Genomic DNA, 15649 nt, shown 5'->3' on the forward strand with positions numbered 1-15649 from the left:
AAGGTCAAACTCAAGGTCAAAAATTGTTTTTTTTACTAATAACTCTGTCAAACATTATCCGATTCCCTTCTAACCAACACCCCTGAAAAATAACATGCGTCATAAAATGGTCAAAAATGCTTCGTTTTAATTATTTTTGGGGTCAAAGGTCAGGGGGTCAAGTTTTCATTGAAAATATATTTCAAACCACTATAATTCTGAAAGGACAAGATATATGCATACACTTACTCAGTTACCTTCCGTTGCTTAGCGTATATACACGTATAGATTTCCTGCAATTTTATCCAAAATGGCCGATAAAAAAGTACATTCCGGCAAGTCCTCTGTCATTGACCGATTTTTCTGTTTGTCCGTTTGTTTGTGAACAAAATATCTCAAAAGGTTGTGGACGGATTCAGATGAAATTTGGCAGAGATGTAGCATATGTCACAAGGGCGAAATGATTACATTTTGGTGAAGATCTCGATTCGGATCCGGATCCGGCTACTATAATTTTTAACTGATTCTTCACCATTGGGATATAGGGCCAAAAACTATACGTAGCAGGATATCTCAAAAAGTTGTGGATGGATTTCGTCGAAACTTGTTGGACCGGTTGTGTGTGTGACGAGGAAGAATCGATTCAATTTTCGTGAAGATCCGGATCCAGCTCGTAGAATTTTTAAGTGATTCTTCAATTGTGTGTGATATGGCCAACCAGGTGGAGGTATGCTCTCTGCTGAGTGCCGGTCTAGTTTATTGCTTTGACAGTCTTATGAAAGTATTTTTATTAACTCATTAATGTGTACTTTTATGCAGAGTCATCAAAGTTGAAGAGCCGAAATAACTGCTCACCTGCTGTGAAAGAAAAGACCCCAGGAGGATGGCAAAGTTGGAATGACGGCAGTGACCTGCAGCTGGCAGAAACCCTGTGTATTGTGGGTAGAGAACTTGGTGATAATAAATGTGTGAAAGCCTGAGAGTGGTTGATGAGAATAGGCCTAAGAATGTCAGAATGATGCGAATAAATCACAGTGATATTTGGGAATAGGTCAGAATTTTTGATCGGTGGGAAAAGGCCAGAATTTATGGTTGGGAGTAGCCAAAACTTGTTGATTGAAATAGGTGAGAAAGTTGTGGTTGGAGGTAGGTCACTGTGTTAGCCGGCGGTAATACTGCACACTGGTAGTTTCTTCTGGAGCGCGTTGGTCACGTCAGACTTAAGTTAACAACATTCGATTGTAAGTTTCTACATCATTATTTTTTTTATCGCATCAACCCGCTGACTGATTGCACTGCGGAATATTATAAGCACAATTAGGTTTGTTTTGAAATTTGTTAGTTTTTGTCTTACCCTATTGCTGCTCCCACATCGACCCACAACCATGCTCCACCTTACTTTGAGCGCTTCTCCTTTGCTCCTTTATATGGACCAGCGCGCCACATCGCATGGGAGCCGAAGCACGGCCTGGCTTGACATCGCTCCCCTTTCTTCCTCCATCTTGGTTGTTAATAACAGACGGCAAAGTTTTTGTAAATATCGCTTCCTCCGCTCCCCTTCCCTCTCCTAATCGAAATCTCTCTCTCTCTGTTTTTCACCCAAAACCCCTCCGAGTTCTTGTGTGTGCTGTGGCTGAGGTCGGCTCCCGTATCCCCGGATCCGCATGCGGTGTAGTGTTGTTCTCAGGCATGTGTTGTGCGCAGGCCAGAGTTGGGCCGGGGCACAGCAGGCGGGTGTTCATAAACTATGGGCCTATCCACGTATCCACGTTAGTCGGTCACGGCCACCACCGTCTCACTTACTGTGATGGCTCCTGCTCATTGTACGTATTGTAAGAAAAATTAAAACACCTCGCTCGACGGGTTTTCCCCACAGCGCGCGTCCATTGGAAGCCCTTCGCTGCTTATAAAATTACGTGGTTTCGGTTTTGTTTGTCATTCACGAATGCAAGTAAATTAATCAAAGTTTTTGTAACAAAGCATGCAGTTGTTTATCAGTGGACATGTTGGAGAACCCATCACTGCTGGACTTGACGGCAAGAGGTCTTGCATCGTTTTCAAGGTGCTGGGAAATTCTCATTGTGGTCATTTGCAAACATTTTGAATTTATCCACTTACCATGCCCACAAATCCCATCTTCTAATGCAATGTCTGCTTACTTAGTGACGTATTTCCTTGTACATTTTAGGGATGAACAATGGTTTATTACCTTCGCCTTGATTTTCCAGTTTATTTTTTATTTTCCTTTTCTATCTCGAGCTTCTCTGGACGTATATAGGGATGAATTGTACAGGGTTATTAAAACATTGCATTCTTGAGAATTTGTCACTTAATTCTCCTGTACTCGTCCACAGTGTCCGAACTGTATTTTGATGATCTTTGTTTTTATAAAAATGCACGACGACATTGGAATGCTGAACATTGCTCCCCTTTCCACCTTCAAACTACATTGATCACTAAAAACACTGTACAGGAAATTTTATAACTTCTGATGCACGTGGATGACACATGTTACAGGGAGCAACTGACTGATGGGTAACCTCAGCTTATTCCTTCCTGAGCTTTGACAATGATGTGTATGTTTTTGGTCTTCATCAAACTAAGTGTCCTACAACCACTTTGCTGACTCTGCCTCTCAAGCATTCTCATCATAAACTCTTGCCCTCACAACTCATTCATTTGATTGTACAGCTGGTAGTTTCTGGGTGCCAAATCCTGTAAATAAAGTTGATCAGGAACTATATGCAATACCTCAGGCCTCTGTTTCATTAGCCTGGGATTTGTTTTGCCCCTGATCGATTGTGTGCACAAAAGGGTGTTGTTGGTGGGTTTGGAAAGGGGAGGGAGGGAAGGATAAAATAACAACATTAAAATTAAGATAAAGTGAAGAGATGGTGATAGTGGAGTCTTCTTTAGTATGCAGCACAAGGGTTTTGAAGCAGCATCATTGGCTAAGGGACAGGGTGTGTTGCTGACGTAGGCTAGGGCAGGAATTTGCATGCAATTTGGCCATTGTGCCGGCGATAGCTCACCTGCTCTTCATGAAGGACACCGTGGGATATTTATCTTCCACCAACTAATGTTGGCAGACGGGATGCAACAGTTTAACGTCCATCAGAGGGACAGCACACACATTGATGAATCATTCTGCTTGTGAAACTCCAGGTTTATAGCTTGTAGCTGGGCCGACCTTTAAACCCAGGCTAGACCGCTTAAAGGTGAGTCTGCATACCTCAAGACCATTCTGCCAGCAATAGTGGAGGAGGTTCAACAGAGCTTTGTCGGGAGGAGGAGGGTGGGAAGAGGAAGAATTATGTTGTAAGTGGATATAAATACCAAGAGGAGGAGAATGAAGAGGAAAAAAGGAGAAATGGATGAACGTTCCTATTTTTGCTGAATTTGCTTATGTTTTGTCCCGTCAGACTGTCCATTAACACAGACCGACTCAGCCGGAGGTCTGATAAAGGCCCCCAAAAATGTGAAACAATCTTAGTTACTGCATTCATTTCATCGTAATACTATCCCCCCCAAGGATCGTTCAAATGCAAGCCAATACCAGTTCCTGCGGAAGTTCACGCGGAAAGGCAAAAAGGGGAAATATGTTTCTTATAATTAAAATGGGTTTATTTACAATGAAATATGACACATTCGGAGATAAGGAAGGACAGCACAATCAATAAATAACAGCACAGATCTTGCAGTTGATAGACAGAAAGAAATGAAAGGGGAAAAGACACACTATGTTGTACACAATGAGAACAAGTATAAACTGCTAATGGTGCCAAAATACCGGACTCGAACAACAAAGGGGAAAAAAACAGGTGAGGATGTGTGCAGGCATGAGTGGGTCTCTGAATATGCAACAACCCATACAGGCTGGTATGGCACAAAGTGAAGTGTGATGAAGGGTTATATAATAAAGAGGAGTGGTGAGGTGAGATGGTGATGGTGTCTCCTGGTGTGGTCCTCCTCCTCTGGGGCAAGGAAACAGAGATGTTGATCTATTGGTGTCCAAAGCTCAACTCCAACCGCATGCGCAGTCATGGCCTTCAACACCTTGGGGACCTCCCGTTATTGGTCGCAGGCAGTCTGTGGTTGGTGCCGCCTTCCAGGCCGCTCTGCCCTGTGGAATGACCCTGAAGAAAGGTGATCCGCCCCTCTCCAGGGCTCTACTGCTCACCTCACCATCACGGTGGTCAGTGGTAGATCCACGATTACTCCTCCTTTATAGTGACGGATGCCACAAGTCCTCCACCTAGCTTTGCCTGTTACAGAAGGTTTTACACAATACAACCTCACCTTATTCTGCAAAAAAGGTCCACAGAATCAGAAATTAAAAACAAAATGTATGTGATCTTGATTTGTATGTAATCAACAAAGAAATGAACGTACTTTTTTAAGTCGATTTTTTTTTTTGAGGTGTTAAAGTTTTTTAAACCACCTTGGCTGGTACCACTCCTAAAAAAAATCCAGAAAGCCTCCTTGGTCGTGACGTCATCACCAGTATGATTGTCACAGCACGCAAATAATAATGGCCGCACAACTGGATCGGGACTCGTCAGAAAGTGAATTTGACGAATACTTTTCTCATCAAGAATCCTCAGATTACGACGATAGTCAAAATCATGATGTAGAAGGTGCTGTCATGCCATACATGTATGAACCTGAGGTAGAAATTGAGGATGACATCATTCAATTCAACAATCGGGACAATGTCGAAGAAAAACTCAGCAATAACAACTGGTAAGTGGTAAATCAGAGAGCTAGAACATTGTAAATGTAAAGCTTAGTGGTATTTTATAAGAGCTAACAAATAGAATATATAATAAAGGGAGCGGAAAACAAGGGGGAGAGAGAGAGAAAAGCACAACAACAGCAGGGAATTCAAACATCAGGAGATCTGTGGAAGAGAGAGGGCTGGGGCATGTTACATGCAATAAACAAGATGGACACTACAGGAGATTTCGGGAAAGAAAACAGGGAATTTTAAGGAGGTGGCATTGGGGTGAGTTAACGGGGGTAGACAAGATCAAGGTTTTGGATGAGGGAAGAAAAGAAGCGTGAGAGTTTTTTCCAGGGGCGGGAAAAAAAAGGAATGAAAGAGTGAAGGTGAGCAGACAACACTATATGTATATATGTATATCCAATTTATTTATATTATATATATATATATATATATATATATATATATATATATATATATATATATATATATATATATATATATATATATAACTGTAAGAAATAGTAGAAACTCCAAAGTACGAGCAGGGCGTCTCATTTGTATTGAATAAATAATCGTTAGATTAAATAAGACGCGGACGTAGCTTCAGGACGTCGATCTTTAATTGTCGACAAGCTTTCGAACAACAAAGGTCGTCTTCTGAGTCTACAAAAACAGCCTGCATGTATATCAGTCAAGTATGTATGGTGATATGTGTGTGAGATGTGTGATGTGTGTATAAAATGCATACAGAAGGAAGAGCCACGCCAAAGTTCACTCACCAGCCCTAAGTTCAACGGAAGTGACCGTTTGCGTTACAGTTAGGGTGCACGTGCATATACAAATATAGAGATATACATACATAAACACACAAGCATATATTCATATCCCATTTATATTCATATAATATATTTATATATTTATATAAATGACATATAAAGGTAGAATGAATGAATGAATGAATGAATGATGAATGAATGAATGAATGGGTTACGGTTAACAATTTGATTGGGTTGATGTTGGAACATGCTTTAGTCATCAAAATTTATGCCATGAGGGACTTTTGTCCGAAGTTTGTGTATCCAAAAGGACTCACGTTTCAGAATCGTGGTGTGTGATCGATTTGTGATTGATTCAATGGCAGAGATCTGAATGTCATTTATAGAGTGATCCGGTTGATTAAAGTGTATCGTGTAAGGTAGAGATTTGCCCTGACTGGTGTGGAAGTTATTGATTTTTGACCGGGTGTTATTAAATCGTGTGTAGAGTGTATTTTCAGTTTTTCCAACATATTGTTTGGTGCACTTTTGGCAAGTTATTAGGTATATGACCCATGTAGATTTGCAGTTCATATAGGAGGTGATGGGGAATTTTTGTCCAGTGCTAGAACTACAGAATTTGTTTCCTTCTAGTAAATGCTTGTGAATAATGCATTTGTTTGCTGTGCATTTATAGAAGCCAGGGATCCTAGTTTCTTTGTTGTGGGGCTGTGGGTGCTTTGCTTTTACCAAGAGGTCCCTGAGTGTCCGACCACGTCGAAATGATGTTAGTGGAGGTTGAGGAAATGTGGTGCCGAGTGTTTCTGATTGATGGAGGAGAGGAAGGGCCTTATTCAGAATACTTGGCAATTGGGATGAGGTAGCAGAGTAGGTGGTTACCAGTGGGACACGGTTAGTTGCAGGTTTGGGTTTGTAAGTCAGAAGGTCTGCTCTCGGTATGTGTTTTGCTCGGGTTATTGCTTCTTGCACAGAGTGAGGGTCATCGTTTCTTGCAATGAAGTGTGTTTCTAATTGGCAGAGAGAAGTTTCTTCTGCCATTTTTGTTGAGCAAATGCGTCTTACTTTGAGTGCTTGACTGTATGGTATGCTTGCAATTGTATGTTTAGGATGAGATGAAGAAGGGAGAAGGTAAGAGTGAGTGTCTGTTGGTTTGGTGTATAGTTCTGTTTCGAGTCTGCTATTTTGAAGCGTGAGTGATGTGTCCAGAAAGTGAACTTCGGACTGTGAGCTGTCGAATGTGAACTTGATGGTCGGATGAATCAAATTTAATTCATTTTGGAATTGGGTGAGACTACGGGGGGATTTTGACCAGATGAACTGGATGTCATCAATATAACGTACCCAGGATTTTTCCAAGATTCCGTGATGAGGTTGTGCATTGATCTTGGTCTCTATCATTCCCATGAAGATGTTAGCGTACGATGGTGCAACAGGGGTACCCATAGCGGTACCTTGAGTTTGAATGTAATGTCGTCCGTTGAATTGGAAATTATTCAGTTTGAGTGTCAGTTCTAATAGGCGCATAAGGTCTTGAGTAGGTGGCATTGGGACTTGTCGTGTATCGAGGGCTTTGCGGCATGCAAATGCATGAATCTTGGAAAAATCCTGGGTACGTTATATTGATGACATCCAGTTCATCTGGTCAAAATCCCCTCGTAGTCTCACCCAATTCCAAAATTAATTAAATTTGATTCATCCGACCATCAAGTTCACATTCGACAGCTCACAGTCCGAAGTTCACTTTCTGGACACATCACTCACGCTTCAAAATAACAGACTCGAAACAGAACTATACACCAAACCAACAGACACTCACTCTTACCTTCTCCCTTCTTCATCTCATCCTAAACATACAATTGCAAGCATACCATACAGTCAAGCACTCAGAGTAAGACGCATTTGCTCAACAAAAATGGCAGAAGAAACTTCTCTCTGCCAATTAGAAACACACTTCATTGCAAGAAACTATGACCCTCACTCTGTGCAAGAAGCAATAACCCGAGCAAAACGCATACCGAGAGCAGACCTTCTGACTTACAAACCCAAACCTGCAACTAACCGTGTCCCACTGGTAACCACCTACTCTGCTACCTCATCCCAATTGCCAAGTATTCTGAATAAGGCCCTTCCTCTCCTCCATCAATCAGAAACACTCGGCACCACATTTCCTCAACCTCCACTAACATCATTTCGACGTGGTCGGACACTCAGGGACCTCTTGGTAAAAGCAAAGCACCCACAGCCCCACAACAAAGAAACTAGGATCCCTGGCTTCTATAAATGCACAGCAAACAAATGCATTATTCACAAACATTTACTAGAAGGAAACAAATTCTGTAGTTCTAGCACTGGACAAAAATTCCCCATCACCTCCTATATGAACTGCAAATCTACATGGGTCATATACCTAATCACTTGCCAAAAGTGCAACAAACAATATGTTGGAAAAACTGAGAATACACTCTACACACGATTTAATAACACCCGGTCAGAAATCAATAACTTCCACACCAGTCAGGGCAAATCTCTACCTTACACGATACACTTTAATCAACCGGATCACTCTATAAATGACATTCAGATCTCTGCCATTGAATCAATCACAAATCGATCACACACCACGATTCTGAAACGTGAGTCCTTTTGGATACACAAACTTCGGACAAAAGTCCCTCATGGCATAAATTTTGATGACTAAAGCATGTTCCAACATCAACCCAATCAAATTGTTAACCGTAACCCATTCATTCATTCATTCATTCATCATTCATTCATTCATTCATTCTACCTTTATATGTCATTTATATAAATATCTATATTATAATAGCCGTAGATGATTCTGTCTGTCTGTCTGTCTGTCTATCTGTTGGGTGTCTGTCCGGGGTGTGGCTTACTCGGTTTGCAGAGTAGCTCCACCCATAGCTCCACCCATTCTGGGAGTGGCTATAAACAAATATCCACCATTTTATTAACTCGCATAGCTTTGAGTCCTGTTTTGTAGGCCCGTGGTGTCTTGCTCTCCCCCAGTTTTATTTCAAATCAAATTCGATAAATCATTTCATTTTTCACAGTCGCTAACATAGTTTTAGACTCGGTTGAAAAAAAACGGGAAGAAAATCCGATGAAAGTTGCCGTTTATAGAACGAAATGAATTCTCAAAGGCCTGTAACTTCAAGGCCATTGAGTCTCTCTCACGCCTTTATCTCCAATCTAACTCACCATATGATTTCATTTTTATCGATGGTTTTACTTTTAGACTCGGTGTCAGCAATAATTGAGAACAATCCACACACGCGGGAAAATGCAGAGATATATTTTTTAAAATCGCGTCATGGTGTATCATACACCGCCCAACATGACACCGCCGGCAATGTGTCGATATATATTAAAAATTCGCTTTTGCTTTTCCGTTATGATATATTACTATTTCGTTTGATGATAGTCGTCACAAAAACGTCAACAATGATGCCGACATATATTTCTTCGTTTTTATTTCATTCAACATATTAGCCGGAAGTAAAATATGTTTCAGGAAATTACCGAGAGATATTTCTTCGTTTTTTTTATTAGTTATGTGCGCATACACTTTAAATAGGTTTATTTGAAATCTTTAATTTTCCACAATATAATTTACTTGCCATTTATCATTTGATGATTACGAGACAAATTCCTCTTGAGGATCGTGACAATTCATGCGTTGCGTGGAAACTTCCATTTCCAAAATGAATGAGACGATCGATGAAGAACGACTCGGTGTCACCAACGCGGGAAAATGCAGAGATATATTTTTTAAAATACACCATATCACCGCACAACACCGCCCAACAGCCAACAAGTATCATACACCGCCCAACAGCCAACGAGTATCATACACCGCCCAACATGACACAGACAGCAACATGTCGACATTATCGCTTTTTCTTTAAACCGAGTGAACCGAGCCGAACCGAATACACCGCGTGAATTCACCGAGCGAATTTCAGCCAATTCCACCTATTTCTTCGTTTTTATTTTATTCGTTACCAGCAGAAGTACCCAGCGTTGCCGGGCGGGGGAGGGGGGAAGGGCACGTACACTTTAAACATGTATATACATGTGGGATGTGGGATATATACATGTGGGACATGTGTACGTGTGTGTGTGCGCGTGAATATGTGTGTGTGTGTGTGTGTATATATGTGTGTGTATGTGTATGTAGGCTAACCCCCGCTCTAGCAGGGAAAATGGCCTTAAAATGCATGTTGTTGTTGTATGTGTATATACATGTCTGTGTGTGTGTGTTTGTGTGTATATGTGTCTGTACGTGTGTGTGTGTGTGTGTGTGTGTGTGTGTGTGTGTGTGTGTGTGTGTGGAGATGTATGGAGATGTATATATGTGTATATATGTGTATATGTGGATACATATGTGTATACATATTTGCATATGTGCATATGTGTATATGTGTCTGTACGTGTGTGTGTGTGTGTGTGTGTGTGCATGTGTGTCGATGTACGTGTGTGTGTATGTGTATATGTGTGTGGGTGTATATGTGTGTGTGTGTGTATATGTAAACATGGGCCGGTGTGTGTGTAAAGTGTGAGGAGGTATTGGAGAGGAAAATGCAGAGATATATTTTTTTAAATCGCGCCATGATGATAAACGAAAATACACCGCCTAAAATAACAGTCGACATATATTTAAAATTCGCCATACACATCCATGCGGGAATCCCACGGGCATGGATGTGTGTGACATTTCGACATATTGAGTTACATGCTGCGCCTGCACATTCAGTTATATAAGATGGTTACTGGCAATTGATCACATCCACAAATGATGTAATCCACACAATTTATGTACTTTACATAACGTTAATAGGAATACATGCCCGTGTAGATGGGAAATACAGTTTGTTTGAAATAAATCACAAATATCAGAAGAAAGTTTTTTAAACCATTTTATATAACTGAATGTGCAGGTGCAGCATCGAACTCAATATGTCGAAATGTCACACACATCCATGCCCGTGGGATTCCCACGGGTGACCCCGCTAGTATAAATATATTATATGAATATAAATGGGATATGAATATATGCTTGTGTGTTTATGTATGTATATCTCTATATTTGTATATGCACGTGCACCCTAACTGTAACGCAAACGGTCACTTCCGTTGAACTTGGGGCTGGTGAGTGAACTTTGGCGTGGCTCTTCCTTCTGTATGCATTTTCTACACACATCACACATCTCACACACATATCACCATACATACTTGACTGATATACATGCCTGCTGTTTTTGTAGACTTAGCAGAAGACCTTTGTTGGTCGAAAGCTTGTCGACAATTAAAGATCGACGTCCTGAAGCTACGTCCGCGTCTTATTTTATCTAACGATTATATATATATACTAGCGGGTCACCCGTGGGAATCCCACGGGCATGGATGTGTGTGACATTTCGACATATTGAGTTCGATGCTGCACCTGCACATTCAGTTATATAAAATGGTTTAAAAACTTTCTTCTGATATTTGTGATTTATTCAAACAAACTGTATTTCCCATCTACACGGGCATGTATTCCTATTAACGTTATGTAAAGTACATAATTGTGTGGATTACATCATTTGTGGATGTGATCAATTGCCAGTAACCATCTTATATAACTGAATGTGCAGGCGCAGCATGTAACTCAATATGTCGAAATGTCACACACATCCATGCCCGTGGGATTCCCGCATGGATGTGTATGGCGAATTTTAAATATATGTCGACTGTTATTTTAGGCGGTGTATTTTCGTTTATCATCATGGCGCGATTTAAAAAAATATATCTCTGCATTTTCCTCTCCAATACCTCTCACACTTTACACACACACCGGCCCATGTTTACATATACACACACACACACATATACACCCACACACATATACACATACACACACACGTACATCGACACACATGCACACACACACACACACACACACGTACAGACACATATACACATATGCACATATGCAAATATGTATACACATATGTATCCACATATACACATATATACACATATATACATCTCCATACATCTCCACACACACACACACACACACACACACACACACACACACACACACGTACAGACACATATACACACAAACACACACACACAGACATGTATATACACATACAACAACAACATGCATTTTAAGGCCATTTTCCCTGCTAGAGCGGGGGTTAGCCTACATACACATACACACACATATATACACACACACACACATATTCACGCGCACACACACACGTACACACACGTACACATGTCCCACATGTATATATCCCACATCCCACATGTATATACATGTTTAAAGTGTACGTGCCCTTCCCCCCTCCCCCGCCCGGCAACGCTGGGTACTTCTGCTGGTAACGAATAAAATAAAAACGAAGAAATAGGTGGAATTGGCTGAAATTCGCTCGGTGAATTCACGCGGTGTATTCGGTTCGGCTCGGTTCACTCGGTTTAAAGAAAAAGCGATAATGTCGACATGTTGCTGTCTGTGTCATGTTGGGCGGTGTATGATACTCGTTGGCTGTTGGGCGGTGTATGATACTTGTTGGCTGTTGGGCGGTGTTGTGCGGTGATATGGTGTATTTTAAAAAATATATCTCTGCATTTTCCCGCGTTGGTGACACCGAGTCGTTCTTCATCGATCGTCTCATTCATTTTGGAAATGGAAGTTTCCACGCAACGCATGAATTGTCACGATCCTCAAGAGGAATTTGTCTCGTAATCATCAAATGATAAATGGCAAGTAAATTATATTGTGGAAAATTAAAGATTTCAAATAAACCTATTTAAAGTGTATGCGCACATAACTAATAAAAAAAACGAAGAAATATCTCTCGGTAATTTCCTGAAACATATTTTACTTCCGGCTAATATGTTGAATGAAATAAAAACGAAGAAATATATGTCGGCATCATTGTTGACGTTTTTGTGACGACTATCATCAAACGAAATAGTAATATATCATAACGGAAAAGCAAAAGCGAATTTTTAATATATATCGACACATTGCCGGCGGTGTCATGTTGGGCGGTGTATGATACACCATGACGCGATTTTAAAAAATATATCTCTGCATTTTCCCGCGTGTGTGGATTGTTCTCAATTATTGCTGACACCGAGTCTAAAAGTAAAACCATCGATAAAAATGAAATCATATGGTGAGTTAGATTGGAGATAAAGGCGTGAGAGAGACTCAATGGCCTTGAAGTTACAGGCCTTTGAGAATTCATTTCGTTCTATAAACGGCAACTTTCATCGGATTTTCTTCCCGTTTTTTTTCAACCGAGTCTAAAACTATGTTAGCGACTGTGAAAAATGAAATGATTTATCGAATTTGATTTGAAATAAAACTGGGGGAGAGCAAGACACCACGGGCCTACAAAACAGGACTCAAAGCTATGCGAGTTAATAAAATGGTGGATATTTGTTTATAGCCACTCCCAGAATGGGTGGAGCTATGGGTGGAGCTACTCTGCAAACCGAGTAAGCCACACCCCGGACAGACACCCAACAGATAGACAGACAGACAGACAGACAGAATCATCTACGGCTATTATAATATAGATAGATATATATATATATATATATATATATATATATATATATATGATGAGTTTATCTTCAATGCACTTTCACACACTTACATACACCCACATCCGGGGTCTGCCGAGCAGGCACGTAAGACATCGGCCATTATAAAGCTCGCAGTGTTAGTGTGAGAAATCTCTGAGGATATCCTGGAGACTCAATAGCTCAGTGGGCTGACACCGCGTAAGTGATGACGTTCGTGGGTTCGTAGTCCCAGGTTGAGTCAGAATTTTCCACACTAGCCCCACTCAGGAATTTAATTCCTGTTTATTAAAATATGTATATATATATATTGTAACGAATTTGAGAAGTGTAACGAATTTGAGAAAGTGTAACGAATGTGAGAAGTATGGTTTTGTTGTGTGTAACTGACCCTCGTAATGTAAAGAAAGGTCGAAGCTCGTCCTCTTAGTTCATTTCATAAACCTACACACAGGACACCATATATCCTTTTAAATATACTCAAAGGCAAAAGTTATTGTGACACACAAACAACAAACAGAATCAGTGTTAAACTTTTACTGCCGCGAATGAAATGTTATTACATGGAAAGACAAATGTTTCAAGGTATGGTAACGATCAACAGTTCATAAGAACAGTGCACCTGGCATATGCAAATGAGCCACAACACAAGAGGGGGTTCACAAGCAAGTTCACACAGTCAGTAGCGAGTGTGTCCACCTTGTGCATTGATGCAGGCCTGGCACCTTCGCCTCATTGAGGCCACTAAACGTCGATGAAAGTCCTTGGGAAGATCATTCCATATCCGAGGAAGGATTTGGTGGAGTTCCTGCAGCGTTTTTGGAGGATTCGGATGACGTCGTAAACGTCGCTCCATTTCATCCCAGACGTGTTCAATGGGTGACAAATCAGGGGATCTTGCAGGCCAGGGTAACACATTAACATTGTTCTGATTAAGATACTGCTGTACAACTCGAGCAACATGTGGTCTGGCATTATCGTGTTGAAACGTCACTCTAGGGCCGTTCTGTTGCAAAAACGGTAAAGCGGCCATTTGCAAAATCTCGTCTCGGTACCTCACAGCATTCAAGTTCCCCTCAATCACAATCATTGGCGTTCTTGCTGCAGCTGTTATCCCACCCCAGATCATAACGCCCCCACCTCCAAAACGATCCCCTTCCAGAACACATGGCCTGATGTAACGTTCACCTGTGCACCTGTAGACACGTGTCCTACCGTCAGCTCGGTGAAGCTGTGCCAAATGGTGTTTCTATGGACGTTGAATCGACGAGCAACATCACGCTGCGAGGTACCAGACTGAAGCATACCTATAGCTCTCCATCTGTCATTTTCCCCGAGGCGTGGCATGTCGAACTTATTCCAGAACGATGAATAGAGGTGTTTTTCTGACTTCTGCACTTCTTAAGACTGCATTGAGTGGAAATGATAAGCGTCTGGTTGTCTGGCCTTTTAAAGTGAACATTGCTGGCCATTTTTCTCGAATATGTCATGCTTCTTGCAAATTTCATGCAATTCGAACAACAACTGCTTGGTTGCGTTTCTTCGACCATTTTAACACACTCTTTCTCTGGTTCAAATCCAAAAATTCATTCACAAGATTACCAATGAAAAAATTCCATGTCACACTAACTTTTGCCTCTGAGTATAGTTAGTCCCTTATTCTCTGTAGGTTAAGGATGTGTTTCCCACTAGTTTGACTCTTCATTGCACCGAATTAAATAAGAGTAGGCCCTCCGACGCCCCATGGCAGCTTCCAAGTGCCAGGTTTGCCACTTTGCTGCAATTGACTCTTTAGGCACTTTGCTGCATTTTCATCTGCCGTCCAGTTTGCTGCAATTGACTCTTTAGGCACTTTGCTGCATTTTCATCTGCCGTCCACTTTGCTGCATTTGACTCCATTACGCACGAGGTAACGACGAAGAAGAAAGGCGGGTCTCCACCTCGTCATAGAGGGGAGGAGTAAGTCGGCCCCGCTCATCCAACCCAGAACGAGGGGTTTGGCTTGAGAGGGCGGAGAGAGAACGCTTGGGGGAGGTTCGCAAAGGGTGAAGGGCGGGGCCTATATAACCCGCTGCGGGACGCTCCCCAAGCAGATGAGCAGATGAGCTTTTTGGAGAAGATTGAGGTCCGAGGAAGAGTGAGAGAGAGGTGCGGCAGATGCGCGATCCAGCTAAAGCAGCCAAGAGAGAACGAGACGTGAGGGGGTGCTGATACTGAGCAATACGCCGAGACCCTCTAGGCCCTATTGCCGGCTGTGGAGACGCGGAGCTGCCAGCTGCTGTTCGCTTCGAGCACGGAACGTGGACCTCGACGGTGTGGAATTGCCCGGACCTTTCCTGCCCTGCCATCGGCTTGGACCTTCTCCTCCCTCCAGTGATTCCTGCCATCAATTCCCCCGTGTAAGTGTGCCCGTTTGTCCGTCTTTCATGTTGTCTTGGGGTATTAATTAAGACTGCCATATATAAGCTAATCATTGCACTATGTCTCCTGCTCCTTCAATTGCCTTATAAATCATCTTTCTTTTCCTTTCTGCTTAGTGTGTATAAATAGTAATAAA

The 15649-nt window shown here is 41.7% G+C and overlaps 1 protein-coding gene across 9 annotated transcripts in view; it reads left to right on the plus strand.

Annotated features, from left to right (window-relative positions):
• The window catches only part of LOC137423404 (roundabout homolog 2), a 409307-nt gene extending 406585 nt beyond the window's left edge, over positions 1 to 2722 (plus strand). For all 9 annotated transcript variants that reach the window (XM_068110526.2, XM_068110534.2, XM_068110527.2 and 6 more), the window contains one exon: positions 799 to 2722. In XM_068110526.2, coding sequence (XP_067966627.1) covers positions 799 to 813 — 15 coding nt within the window. In that variant the 3' untranslated portion in view covers positions 814 to 2722. The remainder of the gene's footprint in view (positions 1 to 798) is intronic.
• The last annotated feature ends 12927 nt before the right edge of the window (positions 2723 to 15649 follow it).

This window comes from Myxine glutinosa, chromosome 3, assembly GCF_964187855.1.
Source record: "Myxine glutinosa chromosome 3, kmMyxGlut1.1, whole genome shotgun sequence".
NCBI lineage: Eukaryota > Metazoa > Chordata > Myxini > Myxiniformes > Myxinidae > Myxine > Myxine glutinosa.